At 41.8% G+C, this 14,074-nt stretch overlaps 1 protein-coding gene across 3 annotated transcripts in view; it reads right to left on the reverse strand.

Annotated features, from left to right (window-relative positions):
* Nucleotides 1-6,778: 6,778 nt before the first annotated feature.
* The window catches only part of SPATA18 (spermatogenesis associated 18), a 33,097-nt gene continuing 25,801 nt past the window's right edge, over nt 6,779-14,074 (reverse strand). For 2 of the 3 annotated variants that reach the window (XM_070396736.1, XM_070396724.1), the window contains 3 exons: nt 12,411-12,494; nt 9,715-9,760; nt 6,779-9,145 (listed from right to left, as the gene is read on the reverse strand). In XM_070396736.1, coding sequence (XP_070252837.1) covers nt 9,138-9,145; nt 9,715-9,760; nt 12,411-12,494 — 138 coding nt within the window. In that variant the 3' untranslated portion in view covers nt 6,779-9,137. Of the gene's footprint in view, nt 9,146-9,714; nt 9,761-12,410; nt 12,495-14,074 lie in introns of those variants that run through there. The other variant, XR_011468697.1, reaches the window with a different exon arrangement.

The following is a 14,074-nucleotide window of genomic DNA, read 5'->3' on the forward strand; positions in this document are numbered from 1 at the left end:
CTTTCGTTTCCAATACTAAATGTTGTTTTGTTTTACACTTCCACCTTTGGCTATTCAATGAAGAAAAGCTGAATTCAGACAAGGAGAACATTTAAAAAAAAGTCTATCGTTATTTCCACCCAACTCTCTATTAGAACTATTAGCGCATGTATTTCAAATCCTGGCATATTCAGAACTGACGTTCTGTTTGGCCCTCTGTATCAATATTTCCTTCCTGGAACTTTTCCAAACCTGCTTTTCAATTTAGCACTGTAGTGACGAGAGACTCTACTGGGGTCTGAAAAGAAAAGAAGTGCTTCAGTTTTCACCAATAGGTATTGGAACAGGTTCATTTCCAATCTTCTCTTTGGGACATTTAGTACTTTGCAAAGTAAACAGAAAAGGCCAAACTTCTCTCCTCTATTCAATGTTTGGGATAATTCCAGTTGAGATGGGCCACTTGTGAGGTCTAATATTTGGATGTCAGTTTCACTCTACTTTAGATTTTTCTCTAGAGACTCATATGAATATTCATAAAGATGTTCCTAACTCTGAGTCATCCAGGTGACTAGCTCCATCTGGCAGACAACCACGAGTAGGCAGAACATGGCCGATGGGGTCTCATTATTCCAACCATGACTCTAACTCTCAGTTATACACAGTGAACACAGGTCTACAAGGTGGAAGGGAATGACTTATGAGTTTAGTATGAAATATATTTTGTGTCAGCTCAACAAAGAAGCTGTCCAAATACAAAACATGAGAGGAAAATTCTAACCTTTAGGGAAGAAAATTAAAATTGCTATTCTTTTTCATCCCTTTCTTTTATTGAAAATCTAATTGCATAGTCCATGATTGGCCATGTTTTTATGTGTATGTATGCAGATAAAGAATATATGTATTACATCTTTAGTAATTTGCCTATTACTGGAGTGTAGCAAATAATATTCTCAGAGGCTTTTAAATAACATATAACATATGCAATAAAGTATTTATGCAATATCTTGTTTGTGGGTCATTAAAGCCAGATCTAGATGAGTGTTTCACAAACTCATTCACTGATATTAACAGATGCTCCAGGGGAGTCTGATGCAGTGTACTTGGAGTGGAATTCAGTAATGTATCTCTGATAAGCATGCCAAGTGAGTTTCGTCACCAAACAAATTTGGGAAATACAAGTCAACATGTATATTGAAGCGACATAAGATGTAAATAAAAGCATAGCTCTGACTTACTAGAAGTTTATCATTCAAGGATCGACTGTCACTTTAATAATCCAAGCATTCAAAAATTTAGAAAATAACTATTTGAAATTTTCATAAAACTGATGCATTGTATAAATCAGAAGTGAGGATGCAAAGGTGAGGGATTTAAGGAAAAACACGAATGCTGGAAAAACAACAATGACAACTATTGGGCTAAAGGGAATTTTATTTCATGATACAAATGATAGAAGGGTGAAGAAAAGAAGATGAAAGGAAAAGACCAGCAGAAGTATAAGGAACGGGGATAAACAAGACATTTCTTGCTTTGGCCTTTCATTAACTAATTTATTGTATGAAAGTCTTGTCAGGTGATAAGAGTCAGGATTCTTCCTTCACGTGTAAAAATGGATAAAACCTAACTCCCAATGGTCAGCAGCATCGGCAATTCTCAAAAATTAAATAGGCCCTAAGGAAGCATTTCCTGAAACAGGTCTTCTAGCACAGTACCTCTACAAGAGCTGCATGCAAAGAAAAGGGTTCCATGGTGGGATACATTAGAATCCTGCACGTGATGTTGACCTTGAAGTTGCCCACGAACAGGAGAACAGTGAGGCTCTGCAGAGTTCTGCAGAGAAGATTTGTTCAACTCACTTTTTCTTATTCTCTAAAGTTTTACATATGTCTCCTTTTTCCCCAATTGACTCCTCCCTTCCCCCCAGTCATTCTCACCCTGGGCAAGCCTTTTTTTAAACTTATTTTTCAAATCTACATGACCACAGAATACTTTTTTTTCACTCCACATCTTATTATCCTGTAGAATCAGTGAAAAGAGTATGAGTTCAACATAAGAAAACCTGGCTTTGAACTTTTGCTCCAACATTTACTAGGATAGCTTACTTAATAATGACCTGGAGCCTTAGTTCCTCCATCTATAAAATGGGTTTTAATAATATAAAGTACTTGCCCTAACCAGTTTGGCTCAGTGGATAGAGCGTCAGCCTGCGGGACTCAAGGTTCGAATCCAGTCAAGGGCATGTACCTTGGTTGCAGGCACGTACCCTGTGGGGAGTGTGCAGGAGACAGCTAGTTGATGTTTTTCTCTCATTGATGTTTCTAACTCTCTATTCCTCTCCCTTCCTCTCTGTAAAAAATCAGTAAAATATATTTAAAATAATAATAATAATAAAAAGTGCTTAACACAACATCTGGCATACAGTAAATGTTAGGTTAAGTACTAGTTATTTGTATTTTACAGATGATATTCTGGGAAATTTAAGGTTATTTTAAACTTTCCATCAGATTATCAATATTAAGTATATGTATTAAATTATGTCAATCATTTATAACACCCAGAAAAAAATATTTTTCTAATTTAAAAAAAACAAACACCTACCCTCTTCCTTTCAGTTAAGCCATTTCAAATCAAACCAAGAAAGGTTAGAAGTCAGTCACATCATGTCATGGCCAGCAAATAAGTGTCACATCAGGCACTGGATATACAAGAATACCAATGGGTCTTGGATCAAAGATAACCATTGTCTTAGTCTGTTCGAGCTGCTGTAACAAGAACGGCATAGACTGGGTGGCTTAGGCAAGAGACATGTATTTCTCGCAGTTCTGGAGGCTGGGAAGTCCAAGATCAAGTGCCAGCTGATTTGGTATCTGCTGAGGACCCACTTCCTCCCTCATAGAAGACTGTCTTCTGCTGTCTCCTTGATGGCGGAAGAGGTGAGGGCGCTCTCCGGGGGTCCTTTTATAGGGGCACTAATCTCATTCATGAGGGCTCCACCCTCAGGACCTAGTCACCCCCCAAAAGCTCCACCTCCCAGTACCATCACAATGGAATTAGGTTGCAACATATAAATGTGTGGGGGACACAAATACTAGCAGCTAGTCCATAGCAACCATTTCCAAGATGAAGCTGCCTTTGGGGAGACAGAACTTTCTCTGGCCGGTAAGACTGTGCTCACACCAAATACAGCAGCAGAAGGGGTGAAACCTGGTTCTCATGCCCTGGACCATCTCATTCATAGGGAAAAACCTTTCCATTACATACCCTGCCAGCTCTAATCATGTTCTAAGGACCCTAATAGTTCCTCATCTCTCCTTTTATCCATAAGACTTTCAGAAAAGAATCTAAAACCTAATTCCTACTACGGGGTTACTGCTCCAAGGCATTTACGTTTGCGCTCTAACATCCTTCAAAATCTTAAATCTGAGCATAGCTCGAAAAGTGAAATGTCAAGAGCTTGTTAAGAAACTGTGAGTGGGGGGCGGGGGGCCTTCCTGAGAGGGCTCCTAAATTTACTTCTGTGGAAAGTAGGTTCTCCGAACTCGACCGTGTGTCTTCTCTTGCTGTATTAATGGGTCTTTTCCACGGGTAAGTACAAAGTCCTTTATGCGCCCCCTTGCCATTTCTAGCCCATTATTTAAGCTGCATCTGTATTTTCTCTAATCATTCTCATCATATATTACTTTAAGCTGGGTAACCTCCCTGATGAGATATCACCTGGTGCTAAGTCTGGGCTTCCAGGAGGCAGTGCCATGGCAGACTGATTCAACCTACTACCCACGTATAATTGACTTCAGCTTATCTCCCAAACAAGAGCTCACTACCGGTCATTGCCCTGTCTTTCAGAGGGAGCACAGACCCACCCCTTTGGCATACACTGCCCTCGAGTGTCAGCACCTTCTCTCCACAACTGAAAGTCTTGGTCACTGATGTATCACCAGGGCCTAATACAGTGCCTGGGACTTCCATTAACAAGCATCAGCAAATGCTTCCTTTTTTTTTTTTTTTTTTTTAAATATATTTTATTGATTTTTTACAGAGAGGAAGAGAGAGGGATAGAGAGTTAGAAACATCGATGAGAGAGAAACATCGACCAGCTGCCTCCTGCACATCTCCCACTGGGGGTGTGCCCGCAACCAACGTACATGCCCTTAACCGGAATCGAACCCGGGACCCTCCAGTCTGCAGGCCGACGCTCCATCCACTGAGCCAAACCGGTTTCGGCAAATGCTTCCTTTTTTAAATTTATTTTTACTAGAGGCCCCGTGCACGAAATTCATGCACTGTGGGGGGGGGGGGTGTCCCTCAGCCCAGCCTGCACCCTCTCCAATCTGGGACCCCTCAAGGGATGTTTGACTACCCATTTAGGCCCGATTCCACAGGGATCAGGCCTAAATGGGCAGTCGGACATCCCTTTCACAATCCTGTACTGCTGGCTCCCAATCGCTTGCCATGCCTGCCAGCCTGATCACCCCCTAACCACTCCCCTGTCAGCCTGATCAATGCCTAACTGCTCCCCTGCCAGCCTGATTGTCCCCAACTGCCCTCCCCTGCTGGCCCAGTCACTCCCAATGCCCTTCCCTGCAGTCCATCTTGTGGCCACATGGGGGTGGCCATCTTGTGTTGGAGTGATGATCAATTTGCATACTGGTTGTGACTAATTAGCATATCAGGGCTAATTAGCATATCCCTCTCTTATTAATTTGTGTTGGAGTGATGGTCAATTTGCATACTGGCCATGGATAATTAGCCTGTCTGGCCATGATTAATTAGCATATCTGAGCTAATTAGCATATCCCTCTCTTATTATATAGGATTTTTTTTTATTGGTTTCAGAGAGGAAGGAGAGGGAGAAAGAGATGGATCAATGTTGAGAGAGAATCATTGATCAGCTGCCTCCTGCATGCCCCCTACTCAGGATCGAGTCTGCAATCCGGGCATGTGCCCAGACCAGAATTGAACCCTGACCTCCTGGTTCATAAGTTGACACTCATCCACTGAGTCATGCCAACTGGGAAGCAAATGCTTCTTAAATGAGTAAATGATGAATGAACCGATAACTTTTTCCATTCTCACTTCAACCTGTGGCCCACAGAGCGAGGCCAATCCTGAAGTCTGTTGCTCTGTAGCAACGGCTCTGAAACTTGTTCTCTGGTCTAAGACAACAGAGAAAAGTGTAATGTGTCATCCCCAGCATTGCAGCACCAGAAATCGATTGCAAATGGGTCCCACTCATCAACGGCGCTCAAGGCCTTCTGATAATTGTCCAGTGACTAAAAACCTTTTCTGAAACATATTTCACATCACATTTCAAGATATTATTTTGGTTGTATCACTAAAATTAAGCTGTAACATACTCATTTATCATATTCTTTTGTTTTTCACCCAATAGAAAAGAGAGCTAGCTGCCCAGTTTTGATATATAATTGCCAGTGATACTATGGAAAGTATGATATTCATGCTGGCACCCAGTGGGCAATTTTTTTCAAGTGTGAAATTGTCCCATCTTTAAATTTTAAAAATTAGTTCCAGCTTCATTTTCAAGGTCCCTGTTCACTACTGTACGAAGGCCAACAAAATTCACTGCTTTGGTATTCAAATGGCAAATACCGAAATGTCACCCATATGGTTCCTGGGCTCACATTTCAGTGACCTAATGCAGTTTGTAATACTAGTTTCTTCAACGCTCTGCTTCACTTTCCCCTTAATTATAGATATGATACTATTCAAAGTCATACTATTAAGAAATCTTCCACTCAAAACTTCATAGAACGTTATTGGCAGCATCTGCCCCATGAAGGTTTGTGGGGTGCCTCAGAGTGAACTATAATGGTCTGCAAATTGCCCTGTTACTTAGGAATATGGCAGCTGTGGTAATGAGAAGTGTTGGAATTGATCTTATGAGTTTCTCCTCTCCAGACTCATTTTATTATTAATGATCCTGGGGGTCATAGGTTCAGTAGGTATTTGTTAAAAGACTGAGTAACTCACCATGGATGACATGACTGAGTTGCATTCTCTTGTGCAGCTCACCACACTTCTATCATTGCCTGGCATAGCTCTCTATATGCAGGTATTCTCCCCAGCCCCCGCCCCAAAAAATAACATATTTAATCTCTTCAGTTAATATGTGGCATTTTCTCTTTTAAATTTACTGTAGGACTCCATTTTTTCTTTCCACCATCATATCTGCTCTCTATGACAGGGAAATCACCAAGGAATACAACTGGACATGACATTAAGATCATTGGAGCTGGAACCCTGTCCACAACCATATCCCTAGAGTATGTGTTGTATCTGGCGCACAGGAAGTACTCACCAAATGAGTATTGGTGACTATATGAATGAATGAATGAATGAATGAATGAACCAGTAAATAAAAGAACTGATGCTACAGGCCATGGAGGAACAAAAGAAAACAGGATAGAATATTATTCCAAAATAAAAGGCCTTGGAAGAAGACTGTGTGGTACATTGAACAGGTTCCTGATCTATAAGGCTGAAGACATCTGCATTTTTGGGGGGGCAGCAACTGAAATAACTAAGTGAACACTGCATGAGAATGGTAAAGTACTACTCAGAGAGGGCGTCTTGAATATGATGACAATGAATTGTGAACAACATGAACTAAAGCTAGCAATTGAGCTACAGCATGGGATTGCAGCAATCACAGCATTAACCAGACAGGGCACAGCTGGTATTATTCACTGAACGAACTCCGCCCTGCTCCAGGCCCCACAGAATAGGGGTGGGTGAAAGGCATTGCTGACCTTGGGAATCTGGAAGGAAAGCATTTTATAGCAAAGAACCTACAGTTACAGAAGCAGTTTTTTTCCTCAATTTTATTATTCGATATTAAGCCAATAATACAGAAGCTAATATTTACCCAGATTATGAAGTAAGAGCTTTTCATTTTTCAAAGTCACTGAGGTTAAGGTGCATACCCAGATGGAAGGAGCACAGGTCGGCCTCCTTTGGTTTTGTGGATTTTTTTCCAAAAATTACTCTAGACTACCCCTCATTCCCTGTTGTGGTTATAGTTCAAACTGGAGACCTGAGAAATGGCACGTGGCCAGACAGGGTACGGAGCAAATACACAGAATACAGGTGTCCTTTTTCCAAATCAGGGCATGAACTTCCACATCCAACTCCACAAAGAAAACTCTGGTGTGTAAGCATTCTCTTTACTTAGTGAGATGTTAGAAATGACCTTTCGACATATAGCTAAAGGTAATTGTTGCATGGTTTTACTATCCAGCAACTATTCCAGGAATGCATGTACAAGGCACAACTCTAAGATTTTTGTTTAAAACTTTCCGAGAGCTGTCTACCACTTCAGAGAATCATACCCAGTGACAACCCTGTGTGGAATATTGCCAGTACAACACACGCTGGTCTGCCCTGGGAGCTTGTGATGCTACACACGGTGAAAGCATCTGATGACTCCATTCTGTCTTCCAGATGGTCACACCCAAGCTTTGCTATTAAATACATTTTATTCTCTTAAAAAGTGCCTTTCCTTTTTACTGCATCCTATTACAGTTAGGGTATTATATTCATTGTTTAAAAATATATGTCATGTTGATCCCATTCACTTTGAATTTCACTTCAGAATTGCCAGAAAAAAAAAATATTTGTTTGAAAAAGGGGGCACTGACCCTGGGAGGGTGCAGAGAACCACTAATCTCATCCAGCCTCTCACTCCACAGGAGACAAAGGCTCAGAGAGGTGAAGTAACTTGCTCAAGGCCACAAAGCCAGCTAATGACCAAACGGAACTGGAGTTACCCGACACCAGGTTCTCCTTCTAGCACCCTGCATGTCACCGAAGAGAGAACTACACAATACTCCGCGTGGGGAAAACCAACTCACCCTGCAGGGTGTGCTGGTGACATTACACCCAAGGGCAGCACTGGGCGATCTCTCCCTCCTCTCTAGGGACAGATGTTTTAGATAAATTCTGAGTGGGGAGGGGCGGGGGAGCGGTTCCACCTGAAAAGCTTCAGGTGCTGGGTTTGGCACTGAGCTGATGCAAGCTGAGCTGTGGCCAATTCAGAGTTTCTCTCTAAAAGGCACTTGGCGAAAGCAGTCATTTGTCAGGCTTGTGTACAAGGCCGGTGTTAAAGTAAAAATATAAAATAAACAAAAAGCCTAAAAAGACTATTGCTTATCTTGAAAAGCCACATTCCATTTTTATCTTGAACTTACAACAGAACTTCACAGTGAAGAAACTGAGGAATAAAATCAGTAAATGATGTTCCTCGTTTTAGGCCTTGAGTTTAGGTATTTGGGGTCAGACAGAGTTCATAGGAGGTCTGAATTTGTGACCAAGTAGGTGGAATAGGGAAAGGGCATGGCCCAGGTAGCTTTTATATTTAACACATACATTAAAGCTGTATGAAACATTCCCAGGAGATAAACATAAGGTAATAAACATTTATCTCAATGCTGCCTTCTGTCCAAATCATTGCTCCGCACTTATGAAGCGAGAAAACTCTCAACTCAGTAGCTTCAACGTACAGTACTCAGCTCAACCAAACTGGGCACCCAAAGTAAGAAAGCAGAAGCAAGCCAGTGAATGACCTACAGCCTGCTCACTCACCATCCTCTGTATGCAGCCTAACGTCACCATTCCTGCTACAAGTTCCCCAACCTGAGCTTAGGGCTGGCTTCCAAACCTCAAAAGCAAAGTAAAACACCCAATTTTGTTTTCAAGTTAGAGCTAATCCTATTAATTATAATGCTGATGATCAAATTGTAAACTACGACCTCTCCTCTGTCGTTTGGACTCGGTATGGTAAAGGTTTTCCCAGGGTGTTCACCCAGCTGCCGTGAGAATCCTGAACCTGGGCAATGGACTGCTTCAAATGAATGTGATCCTAAACACCCATGCAATCGTTTTTATCAAAGTCATGGGGTTGGTACCTATCAAATAAAATAAAATGCAATATATCTGCAGTTACAAATGCGTCAAGCCAAAACATTTAAGTCTCTGTGTGGAGTGATACACAGAATTGCCCTTTCACATTATCTTAAGTGAGGAGTGCGGCGGGCACAGCAGGCGGGCGGGCGCCGGGGAGGCTGGTGGGCGTCAGGGAGGCGGGCTGGTGCAGATGCGCTGGTGCAGGTGATGTACTGTGGCAGAGGAACACGCCTGGTGGTTTAATACCCTAGGGAGGGGAAAAATAAGTTCATTGTGGCCCCTTCCTGAAGGGTTCTTTCTGGTAGGACCTAAATGAAGCAGGGAGCTTGATCTAGGTCAGTGATGGCGAACCTTTTGAGCTCGGCGTGTCAGCAATTTGAAAAACCCTAACTTAACTCTGGTTTCGTGTCACATATAGAAATTTTTTGATATTTGCAACCATAGTAAAACAAAGATTTATATTTTTGATATTTATTTTATATATTTAAATGCCATTTAACAAAGAAAAATCAACCAAAAAAATGAGTTCGTGTGTCACCTCTGACACGCGTGTCACCTCTGACACGCGTGTCATAGGTTCGTCATCACTGATCTAGGTTTATGTCCATCAAGTCTCTCAATTGGAGACTCCGTCTATGTCCCCCCCACATGGGACCTGCTCAAAGGCCACCCATCCAGAAATACAAGGTGTCAGGTGGCGGTAAAAGATGTTCCCTGTGAAGCAAAACATTCCTTTTGCTGCACAAGGCTGAGTATTAAAAGGAGCATTAAAAAACAGGAGACTGTTCTATCTAACATCTAAACCAGCCCACTTACTTGGCAGTGCACATCTTATTGGAGAAGGACTCCGGCTTCGAGATATCTGGAAAATATACAAGTGGAAAGTGGATTACACAGTAGGTGGAGCCCGATGAATGATTCCCTTTGACTTTTTTTTCCCTGAACCTTCAGCTAGCTAGTTGCTCTGAGACACTTCAGAATGTGATTTCCCCGTTCAGGTTGGGCACCGCATTTCCTTTTTTACTTCCTGAAATAAATGGGCACTCGATTTAGTTTTAATTATACTATTAATTAAAACCTGGGCCCGGTGTCTTCGGGGTTTTTTTGTTGCTTTTTGTTGTTGCTGTTTAAATGGTTGCTAAAGACTTTGAGATTGAATGCTCAGTGGCCAAAATGAATTCAAAGCTTCCCAGAACATTCTTATTAGCGAATTAAAGCGCCAACGGTCAGATACTGTCTGGCAGATCCTTCCTATGAATTGCCCCCTGTGTCCCAAGCACTGCCCTATCAAGAGAAGTCACTGGGCAAGTCAGAAAAAAAAACATTCATTTTTCAAATCTCACCTTTGCTTTCACTAAGCAAAAGCCACCGCCTGTGCCTTCAAACCTGCTACAGCTCAGAAATAACCGTCTACAAGCGTCACTCTTGCTCTGAGCTCTCAAACCCTTCAGAGAGGCACTCGCGAAGATGGAAGCTGTTCTGCACACAAGACCTCAAATAAGCCAGCACCAGATCAACCAAAAACATTTGCATTTCATTTTGCAGTTGTACCAGACTGGCTATAAGGAGAGGGTGCTGGAGAGGGACGGAATTTTGGCAGCAGTTTCGCCTTTGAGAATATAGTTTATTCTCACCTAAAGTTTAAATTACTTTGTTCTCCCTGTGCACACAATGGGGAGGAGAAGGCAGGTCGAACCATAGAAGGGCTTATTACAGAGGGACGGTGCCCATCATCCCTGGGGCGTGTCGGAGGGAACATTTGCCAGGGATGTCAGCACATAGATATCTGATTTGCTCTCTTCTGACATGCCATTTCCTCTTAGATTGGGGAGAATTGCCATCTTCCAGGATAAAACCCTCAAGATTATCTTTTTATTTATCAGTTTACTAAATGCACTATCCTTTTGCTTTTACTTACTGTAAAACTTATTCCTGGATGAGGACCATTAAGTGATATTAAAATCTCCAAGAGCAAAAGAACTGTGTCAGAATCATGCCTTTTCCATTCTCAGGCCACTTCCTTCATCAGAATTTTTTCTCCTCAATTCCCCAGCTCACTGAAATTCTGCAAAATCCAATATAAACTCCCCCATGCACCCCTTCCTCACCACCAAACCCAGAAGGCATCTTACCTCTCCTAATAACTCTAGCACTTCCTGCTTCTTTGTGAACCAAAACACATACCCCATTCAATTACTTTATTTACAAAATATTGAAGCCCATCCATGGGAAAGACCATGTTTCAGTTATTTTTGTGTCCCGTTCCCCCATCCCAAAATCTAGCATCCATCCGATACGGAAGGAAGACAATGTCGGTGAAGACAATGTCAAACATAATGGAGTGGTGGAGTAACAACAGATGCTCACTAAACTCTGCTACTCAGGTGGGTCTTATCACTGCAGGGGGTTTGTTTCTATTTTGCCGGGGGCGGGGGGGGGGGGGGGGGGTAGGGTTAGAAGTTTGGGGCTAGAGCTGCATTGCTAGAGATAACTTCAGAGAAGTGGGTGTGGTTCTCCTTTCCCACCACCCTCTCTAAAACAAGGTTGAAGCACACATTTTAATTTTTTTTATTTGAAGAGACAGGACCTTGTTAGCCTGCCTGGTGTCCACATGTCTTGGCCCAGCCCTGTATTCAAAAGGCATGGACTAAATATTATTTGTTGAATAAATAAACATACTTATTTATGATGAATCATACTAACCTTTTTCATTTTCAGAGGTGTTATTGCTATCTTCTTCCCTTTGACAGAAGTATTAGTCATTCTCTCAAGAACTAATATAAAAGGAAACTAATCTTATTTTTCCTACTTTTAAATTGGGAGGGAAATTAATACCTGCAGTGCCCTCTATACAGTACTGAAATCCAGACCATTGGGTCAATTTCTCCAAATCACAGAGTAAGTTCCAGAGGGAGCAGGGGCCTGTGCTGGGATCAGTTGACTAAGGTGTTCCATTCTCTATAACTGACATCTAATAGCCCATTTTCCTTAAAACAAAGAAACAAAAAAACTACCTCTACTTCTTTCTAGGTCAGTGGATCTCAACCTTCTTAATGCCGCGACCCTTTAATACAGATCTTCATGTTGTGGTGACCCCCAACCATAAAATTATTTTTGTTGCTACTCCATAACTGTAATTTTGCTACTGTTATGAATCGTAACGTAAATATCTGATATGCAGGATGTATTTTCATTGTTACAGATTGAACATAATTAAAGCATAGTGATTAATCACAAAAACAATATGTAATTATATATGTGTTTTCCGATGGTCTTAGGCAACCCCTGTAAAAGGGTCATTCGACCCCTAAAGGGGTCGGGACCCACAGGTTGAGAACCACTGTTCTAGGTGATCAATTCCTTAGTCCAAAGTAGCATAAAAATCAGTTTGGGGTTATTGCAACAGGTTCTCTTTCTACCTACAGACTTATAATCACCTCTTTGATAGGCTACTGTTGAATTTTAAAATGTCAATCATAGGATGATTTTGTGTAAAATGATTAGATACCTACCAGGCTCATACCAATACGGCTACGGGGGCAGATGGGACTTAAACTTCTGCTTCGACTTCGGCTTAGCGGTCTCACAGAATTCCACTAGAAAGAGAGAGAAATATAGTCAATTGTTCATAAATGCTCACAGGGCTTATGACAATATGCATATCCCACCGGTAGAGAGGTTTTGCTGATATGATTACATTTGCCCATTACTGTCATCAGCATTAGGTATACGTACTCCTTTTGTTTACTATAGCTGCCCAATATTTGACAATAACTTTAGGGTATTTCTCAAATAAAATCCCATTACAATGAACTTTGGGATATTCAAACTCTTGGTGCTAGTAGAATTCTGTTTTGATGAATAAGTTGCAAAGTGCATTAAGTTTGCAAGTGTTGGAGAATGTAAGCTCCCTGTGGGAGGGGTCTGAGTCTGTTTTGTTCACTGCTGAACCCCAGCACCTGTGTTATAGATGACTACAGAGCAACTATTGTTGAATGAAATGAATTGAGTGACTAAGTAAATCACCATTGCTGTCCACCTACTCTTCAACTAAATTAATCAGTAAGAATATATATATATATATATATATATATATATATATATTCACTATAGTGAGATCCCACTAATAAAAAGCCTTCTTAAAAATTTCCCTTCATTCAACCCTTTCCTTCTCCAAGTTCTTCCTTTTAGGGCATCGGTTCTCAACATGTGGGTCACGACCCCTTTTGCGGTCGAACGACCCTTTCACAGGGGTCACCTAAGACCATCCTGCATATCAGATATTTACATGACGATTCATAACAGTAGCAACATTACAGTTATGAAGCAGCAACGAAAATGCTTTTATGGTTGGGTCACAACATGAGGAACTGTATTTAAAGGTCCAGAAGGTTGAGAACCACTGTTTTAGGGTATTCTCATTTTGTATGAGGAGTTTAAGCTTGGGCAAATGTTGGTGCCATGCTTGATGAGAGCAAAGGCAACTAAAAGGCAAGTGCTAATAGTGGCTATTTCTTCTCCTTCCCTTCTAAGCTGGACTGCAGACAGTCTACAATAAGAGTCTTTTAACAGGGGGTGATTATCATAGGGGCAAGAAGCATGGTTTATGAGCTCCTTCACTGCACAGCACATGCGGTTGTCAACACAACACAACCCAACTTCTATGGGCTCAACTTTCATTGCACAAAGTGTTTTATTGAGATACAGTTAGCTGAAGTGGGCTGCTTCCGCTGCGAAAACCCTTGTCTTGAGTTCTGTTACAATGCACGACTTCCCTTCTCCCGCCTGTGGGTGAAAGCTGCCATGAAGCACATCCCCTGTTCTCCAGCTCAAAGAGTGCAGAACAGAAGTCACCCGGATGGTGGCTTTGATCTGGACTGAGGAGCTTCCCTTCAAATTTTGCTTAACTCTTTCTAGGAAGGGCAGGGTCCAAACTCCATCATGTTCACATCGTGTCCAGCACTTGTGGGCACTAGTTCCAATACCAAGTCACACTAAGACTCTATTTTGAAGTCTGCCCAATTATTTAACATGCTCAAAACATTCTATAGCCACCGTACACAGGAAGCAAACTTCCAAAACTGATTGGACCTTCTCTTCCCACCTCCTCTGCCCACTTTTTCTCCATCCCTCCCCTCTCCACACATCATACCAAGGAGAGAAAAATGGCACATTC

This window comes from Myotis yumanensis, unplaced genomic scaffold (genome assembly GCF_028538775.1).
Source record: "Myotis yumanensis isolate MYYU_CA2020_CCGP unplaced genomic scaffold, mMyoYum1.0.hap1 SCAF_1, whole genome shotgun sequence".
NCBI classification, from domain to species: domain Eukaryota; kingdom Metazoa; phylum Chordata; class Mammalia; order Chiroptera; family Vespertilionidae; genus Myotis; species Myotis yumanensis.